Source organism: Leptodactylus fuscus, chromosome 10 (assembly GCF_031893055.1).
Source record: "Leptodactylus fuscus isolate aLepFus1 chromosome 10, aLepFus1.hap2, whole genome shotgun sequence".
Taxonomy (NCBI): Eukaryota; Metazoa; Chordata; class Amphibia; order Anura; family Leptodactylidae; genus Leptodactylus; species Leptodactylus fuscus.
The window spans coordinates 10,105,182-10,112,698 of NC_134274.1; the positions used below are offsets into that span (position 1 = coordinate 10,105,182).

The 7,517-nt window shown below is 42.4% G+C and overlaps 1 protein-coding gene across 3 annotated transcripts in view; it reads left to right on the forward strand.

Moving 5' to 3' along the window:
* The window catches only part of ZFYVE27 (zinc finger FYVE-type containing 27), a 55,890-nt gene extending 49,345 nt beyond the window's left edge, over positions 1-6,545 (forward strand). For all 3 annotated transcript variants that reach the window (XM_075257867.1, XM_075257868.1, XM_075257869.1), the window contains one exon: positions 1,211-6,545. In XM_075257867.1, coding sequence (XP_075113968.1) covers positions 1,211-1,275 — 65 coding nt within the window. In that variant the 3' untranslated portion in view covers positions 1,276-6,545. The remainder of the gene's footprint in view (positions 1-1,210) is intronic.
* Positions 6,546-7,517: the final 972 nt, after the last annotated feature.

A 7,517-nucleotide genomic window follows, 5' to 3' on the forward strand; every position in this document is an offset into this window, starting at 1 on the left:
GTCTGAGCAATTCTCTGTGAGATAAACACATCAAAAGCAGCTCTCTGGTGGTTTGTTACAATGTATCAGTCTGGGGTCCAGGCTATTTAGCTCACAGAGCTTTGTCTAGACCGGATAGAATTGTAAACACTTCTCAGCGAAGACCAAAACTATATATGTACCGGAGAAATGGTTACAATTGTATCCAGTCTGGACAATGCTCTGCAAGTTAAATTCATCAGAAGTACTTGCATTCATGTCTGTAGCGGTTTTCTACAATGTATCAGTCTGGAGTCCACGCTTTTTAGCTTACAGAGTATTGTCTAGACTGGAAAGAGATAAGCAGTACATATCATATCTAATGCCGCTTATCTGGTTCTGAGTACAAAATCACAAGTCAAGGGAGAATTTCCATTTTATTTGGTACTAGCCTCTGCTCGCTGGGACGCCATATAATGAGTGTGGTTTTGGCGTCCATGATCCGCATGCTCCGGCAGTTCTCAAGTTGGCCTGGCGCTGAAGTTGTTTTTTGCACCGTATCTGTAATTGTTCCAGCATCTCTGCAGCTTTTAGCAACGCCATAAAACATAGGCTACTTTATCCCGGTACTTGACATGGCTTCACGACTGTTATGAATTTATGTTCACATACTATATTACACTGCATGTGTTGTTGGCATTGATAATCCCCCTCAGCTCCACTTGAGGAGAACTCTGTGACTTTTGGCTCTCTTTATAGCTCTCGTTGTTTGCGACAAATTAGATTTTCTTTTTCCAGGCATGTTTAAAATTGACAAACTGCCAATCTGGATTAAAGGTTTTTGCCTGTGTCAGTGTCTCAGCACTGCCTGGAGCAGATCAGATAATATGCAAATGTATGTACACAATCCACAGAGGGTTAAGTGTGTTTACACAGAGAGATAACAGACCTGGGACCTGAGATTAGCTGCTGCAGGAGCAGTGTAATATAGTATATGAACATAAATTCATAACAGTCGTGAAGCCATGTCATTTACCGGGATAAAAAGTAGCCTATGTTGTAATCGAGATTACAATCTATCTATGTGCCAAAGTTCATTCAAATCCGTTCAGCCGTTTTTGCGTGATTAACAGACACACAAACATCCAAACGCACAATCTTTCACATTTATAATATTAGCAGGATACGTCTGATAAACCTGGTTGTATAAATCCAATTAATATCATGTCTGATGCATTTTATGTCATTTCAGCCCCGGATGCACAGAGAGAAACTGTATTCGTCTGTGCCCTTTGCAACCAAGCATTATGTAAATAAGACTGGACTATTTGCTATGGATGTAGAATGGGACCGTCTGCCACGTGTGAACAGGAGCTTGGACATATCTGCAGATCGGCGCTGCGCCTATGTATTGTATGTCCTGCAGACAGCTCGTATGTCTATGTTCATGTCTATCGGGTATCCTCACAAGCCATTACAGCTATAAGCTATATAGTATATAGACCTGAAGCTATGTACCATAGGTCCTCCTGTCAGGAGGTGGCGCTATAATCCTTCCTCCTGGACAATATTAACCACCAGGGGGCTCCCTCTACATAGGCAAAGAGGGAAGAAGGATCCAAGAATCGCCTCGCTCCTTCGAGGGATATACACTAGGCTGTCTTGTGACCCTGCCGCTTGGGCCCCATTATTACCTATAACATGTTATTTTATAGTAGTATTAATAGATGCACCTTAAAAAATTGTAACATTGGATTGTTCTACGCTTGGCGTTGCCTATTCACATGATCCCGACCTATCAGGTTTACTACTTGAAGCTAAGCAAACCTCTAGGGTCCTATTCACATATGCCGTGACACTGTGCAGGTTCTGTTACACAACAGATCCTAATGGCAAGAATAGTCCCTCTATTATCCCTCCTGGAAACGAAATATTAAAAAAGACAATTGGCTATACCCCTTGTGTGTCAAAGCAAGCGACTTATCCTAGTAGCAGGTAAATGGTAACAACTAGTTCATTTATATATTTCCAGGAGTAATAACAGAGGAACCACACAATGCAGAGCTTAGAAATGAATTATTATTTTGTGGAGGATGTAGGTGTTGGCTAAAATAGACATGACGGGACCCTTTAAGATGCTGGCTGCCGGTGTCAGTAGAGTCTGCAACCTTGTGAATTGAATTGTATCCTCTTCTGCTAATTTACCACAATGTGCCCTCGGCTGCCGCCTCCGAACCCTTAAAACATCATTGTCAGGCCGCTAATAGCTGCCCGCAGGAGTTGCAGAGCATGCAGAAAGTTTCAGGATGAATGGAGGCTGTTAGGAGCGCGGGCGGTGACCTGTAATTATTTCGGTGGCTGTCACCTGTCTGCCGGCGGCTCCGCTGGTATTTAGCTGCCGAGGACACAAAATATTCTATCACTGGCACCGATCACCTTACCCGTTAACCCTTTTTTGGCCAACCTTTCATGTACATTAGGTAGAAGACTATGTTTGTTAGTTTAGACATTAATACTGAAACTTGCCTAGACTTAAAGGGGTATTGCAGTTACAGCAAAGGATAGGAGTTAACCTGCTGATCGGTGGCGGTCCATCTGCTGGGACCCGCACTGTCTACAAAGGCCAGGGTGCTGTGCACCCCCATTTGTATAGTGCGGCAAGATGGACAGTGTACGGCACTCCATTCATTTCAATAAGACTGCATTTCGGCTGTTTGTCTATCTACTCCGTTCATAATTAGGGTGCAAAACACCCCTTTAATGTAGAGGGTGATGTGCTGTAACTGGAGTACCCCTTTAAAGTATAACACTATGGTTCAGATTTCAGTGTCAGTTGACTTGTATACCTTTTATAGGGGTTTGACCTCTATATAGGACGCAGATACAATCTAGCATAGACTTGATGTTTATACACCGTTCTGGAGGAGCCACCACTAGAGGGAGCTCATAAGCTTACTGCGTACTTTTACATTCACTGTATCATTTATAAGCCCCTTAGTGGTAGCAGCAGGCTAATTCATGTCACATCTTCACAAGTATGACCCTTTAACACTTATATTTTAACTCTATGTGGATACAATTGGCATCTGTATACAAGTGAGCACAGCAAAAGAAGATTTTAAACTATTGCTCTTATCCAACCTCATCTACTATGTCACTATGTAAGTTCTGGACCATGATACATTGTGGCTGGCGTCCATTATAGCCTCCCCATCCCCCATACTGTCATGGGGGAGGGGAAGTAAAAATGTCTATGAGCTCATACGGTGTAGTATCACATCTCTATGCATACTTACATCCAAAATGAGTCCACTGTGCAAATATTGTGGATTAAAAAAAATCTACCGTTTTGTGTATACAGCTCCTGTGCAGATTTAGGTGTCGCCATGGCTCCAGACTACAAACAATCCTCGTGTAGTCGGATCCCACAACTCTGTCGTTAGCCCCTTTCTTTATAGGATTACAAACAGGAGCTGTAAACGCCAAGTGGTAGATTCGTTTTTGGGATTTTTGCAAAAATGAATAGCTTTTGAAAAATTTTTCTTATTGCCTTTTAATAGATTTATTGGGTTCTCCTATGTAATGCCACGACACCCCTCTATGACTGGCGGTGCGCTGGCGACCTTGTGTCTATCTAGGAATACCTGTAGATGAATAGAATATGTAATATAAACGCTACACTGGATTATAAAGCTCATGGTCGATACATGAAATAAGCGCGCTAGGTGGCGCTGTGTTGGTATTTTGTCTTTGCACATGTATATACATTTGTTTGTATAGATACATAGCTATATATACATAACACTGTGGTCACTGTGTCTGTGTGGAAACGCCATTCGCCTCGTGCCAGGAGGAGTTAAAGAGGCACTCCGGGCAAAACGTCTGAATTTCCTGAATGAGCGTCAATAGTACTGCCCTTCTGAACTGCTACATCGTCCTGCCAAATTCTGTGGACACTGGAAGCAGGACACACCTATACCCCAAATCATGACTTTGGGGGCTCGACCGGGATGAGGGGGGGGGTTACTCTTAGTGCCAGTTTAAAGTCTACTGACACCGGATCTTCTATGCTAACTATAGTTCTTAGCTTTAAGTTTGCATAAGACGGTCGGTCTTTCCTAACCCCCCCCCCCCCCCCCCCCCCCGACACCACACACCCTTTAAGATCAATTTTGCCAAATGGTTAGAAGCTGTGGGCCTTTGTGTGGTCACTGTTCACACTTTCATTCCTATGTAAGACGTAGAGTTGAGCCTGGGATGTTTTATTGCAGATGTAATACCTAAAATCGCCACTAGACTTTATACAGTAAATGAGCAGCGTGTAAAGATTTCCAGGAACTGCGCTGCCCTGGTATAGCTGATCTGCGAGGGTCCTGGGTGTCACCCGCAGATTTAATATTGCTATTGGGTCAGCGTCTCAAACGTGCAAACATGACATTGTAAGATTATAGTTATGTATGCATTGTATATATGTAGATTAATTTTTTTTTTTTAGCAAAAAGTGGCCACTTTAGGGAGGGGGGAGCAGAAAGGTTTTAGAGAATTGTCCATCACAGTGACCTCTACTGATCAGATGTATGTAGTGCATACAGGAGGCGCGTCGGGTCGCTCTATGTTCTCATCTTTATGTATATCGTGTCTGTGTCATGTTTAGCTATACGTTGCTTTATCAGTTCTCAGTTGCAAATTTAATGTTTTATTTATTATATTTATTGTTAATTTTTTAGATTCTGTTTAGTCGCTGCGCATTTGTTACCGCCATGTTTATTCCGGTCACTGCTGGCTACATTATGGCTCATTATGGATCTGTATACTCTCTCATCATGACCGCCCCTTGAAATGAAGCCGCCCGGGCGATCACCGTGATTCTGGCTTTGGAATGTTGCACGTTTCCTCTGCAGCGGCCACTGCTGGTGAAATGTTGTATTACACGCCAGCCTTTTAAAGTGTACCGCCTATTATAAACCAATTTAATAAATTCATAGTACAGGCGAATAGAAGGAATTTATTAGTATATCTTATTAAAGAAAGAAAGGTTTCCTTTTCTGCTGCTCCTTTTTCTCAGATACAGAAGTCTATGGAGTGGCTACTAATTGATTTTTTGCCTCATTATCTGCAGTGGTAGAAACTTATCAGTGCTGAAAGTGTTTTAACACTCTGTGTAGTCGCTGCAGCTATTCGTGCGTCTTTTCTTCCTCCTCCCTCTCCGTAGACTTCTATGTAACTCAGCCTGTTAGGTGGAGAAGGAAACAGATTTCTTTAATAAGATATGTTACAATGTTTCTTATATTCACCTGCACTATTCATTTATAAAATGTGGTCTTATAATCTGAGGTCCCCCCCCTTTCCTTATTAATCATAGGAAAACGCAACATATTGATGTCAGCTCCGGAGGACCAGCTGCATCCGCTGAAATCATTGACTGCCCTGATGTCACCTGGGATTGTGTAATTCTCCATTTAGTGTAAATCTGCTATGCAAAAACGTGTTATCCAAACCGGGCAACGTCACTCACCGTGGGCATTAGTAGGACAAATAACCTAAAATCTGTGCTTTCTATCAAGTTCTACTTGTACGTTCCAATGCAGGAGAGATAATATTACACTACCTGCTCTGCTTCTAGTTCTAATGACTAGGCTCAATAATACTATACCGTTATAGATCCGTATGGAAGGATTTTATGTATTGTTTTAAGGAGAACCACCTGCCCTCTTTGATTTTTATATCACCCCCCCTCTTCCCCATCCCCATTGTATATGCTCTCTTGACATGTCTGTACTGTAAATACAATAAGAAATCTGGAGCATCTTCATTATACCGTTCCTCCGTTCTTCCTCCTGGAAATATATGAACATAACACTCTTGTCAATGAGGAGTGTCCCTACACCGGTTGATAATGATTGGACCTTGTCATAGTGTGCGGAGTCTCCTCCGCCCCCCCCCCCTCCACCACAAGTGGTAACACCAGTCAACTTATTTATAAATTTCTAGGAAGATTAACAGAGGAACAAGAGAAAGAGCTCCAGAATTGTTATATTTGGGGGAATACAAATATTTACTAACACAGACGTATCAGGAGAAGTGACAGATCTCATTTAATCATCAGGGCGGGATATTCTTCCCTGCATTTTTTATATTAGGGCAGTGACTCCAATCTGTGGTTCTCCAGTAGTTGTCTAACTACAACTCTCATCATGTCCATGCGCCAAATCCCCTGCATAAACAGTTAAATATAAAATACTGTCTACCTGCAGCTACCTCTAGGGGGAGCTGAGGAGCTTACTGAATACTGCATGTTAAGCTCTTGAGCTCCCCCTAGTGATGGCTGCAGGTAGACAAACTGTTCTGATTTGACGCTGTGTCTACTTGTGCAGCTTTGATAGGTTTTTTTTGCAGGTTTCCTACTCTAGTGAGCACCAGTCTTCGCCCGAGATATCTTATGTTGTCTTTTGTTGCTTTTAGTTCTGCATAAACCTTGTTTTTTATGTGGTTTATTATATCCCAGCTACTGTATGTCTTATGTGTATGTACAATTGTTCTCATCAGTTTTTTTTGTTTTTTTTTTAAGAATTCTGTTCTGCTTTACATGTGGATCAATAAATACTGTATATTACCAGGTCAAATATGTGTGTGACTCTCTCTACTCTGAATTATCCTTAAAGGGGTTGTCCAGGACTATGTTCCGGAGCTCCACTTCCTCTTCTCAGGAAGTGACATCACAGATGTGGGTCACATGGCCATGTTGAACCTTCAGCCTCATTGATCTGAGTGGGACTGAACTGCGACTTGTCCATTTGGCTGACGGACATATTATGGTTCAGGAGTAGAGCTCAGTATCATAGTCCTGGACAACCCCTTTAATTTGCATACAGAACTATTTTGAATACTACAAATCCCATGATGCTTGGATACTACATGAATGTGATTGATGGTGAAAATAAAAAATAGAGTGCTTCTTTAATCACATCACCTTTTATTCTTCTCTGCGCATGCGCCACCCTTTATCCTGATTCTCTCTGCGTTTGTGCGACTCCTTGTTGCAATTCTCTGTGCATGCTCCACCATTTATTCTAATTCTCTGTACATGCTCCCCCCGCATTCTTATTTTCTGCGCATGCGCCACCCTTTATCCAGCTTCTCTGTGCATGTGCCACTCCTTTTTGCAATTCTCTGCGCATGCGCCACCATTTATTCTAATTTCTTGCACATGCTCCCAATGCATTCTTATTTTCTGTGCATGCGCCACCCTTTATTCTGCTTCTCTGCGCATGTGCCTCTCCTTGTTGCAATTCTCTGCGCATGCGACACCATTTATTCTAATTCTCTGTACATGCTCCCCCCACATTCTTATTTTCTGCACATGTGCCACCCTTTATTTTGATTCTCTGCGCATGTGCCACCATTTATTCTGCTTCTCTGTACATGCTCCCCCCACATTCTTATTTTCTGCACATGCGCCACCCTTTATCCTGATTCTCTGCACTTGTGCCACTCCTTGTTGCAATTCTCTGTGCATTCAACACCATTTATTCTAATTCTCTGTTCATGCTCCCCCTTCA